General features: G+C 67.5%; 1 protein-coding gene across 1 annotated transcript in view; it reads left to right on the top strand.

The window, feature by feature from the left end:
• Positions 1 to 207, top strand: part of LOC104470629 (diacylglycerol kinase beta-like) — a gene marked incomplete at its 3' end in the record, with an annotated part of 8,934 nt that extends 8,727 nt beyond the window's left edge. The window contains exon 11 of the mRNA XM_010085616.1: positions 54 to 207. Within this exon, the coding sequence (XP_010083918.1) occupies positions 54 to 207 (154 nt within the window). The remainder of the gene's footprint in view (positions 1 to 53) is intronic.
• Positions 208 to 209: the final 2 nt, after the last annotated feature.

The raw sequence follows: 209 nt of genomic DNA, 5'->3' as shown, positions 1-209 counted from the left end.
GGGCTCCAGCTGCCCCCGCCTGCCCAGCCTGAGGCTGCCCGTGTTCCCGGCAGTGCGATGGGACCCTGCTAGACCTGAGCAACACGTCCCTGGAAGGGATCGCCGTCCTCAACATCCCCAGCATGTACGGCGGCTCCAACCTCTGGGGCGAGACCAAGAAGCAGCGCAGTTACAACCGGCTGGGGAGGGAAACGCCCGGGGAACAGCGC

This window comes from Pterocles gutturalis, unplaced genomic scaffold (assembly GCF_000699245.1).
Source record: "Pterocles gutturalis isolate BGI_N339 unplaced genomic scaffold, ASM69924v1 scaffold15480, whole genome shotgun sequence".
Classification (NCBI taxonomy): Eukaryota; Metazoa; Chordata; class Aves; order Pterocliformes; family Pteroclidae; genus Pterocles; species Pterocles gutturalis.
This window is presented reverse-complemented; position numbering and strand designations above follow the sequence as displayed.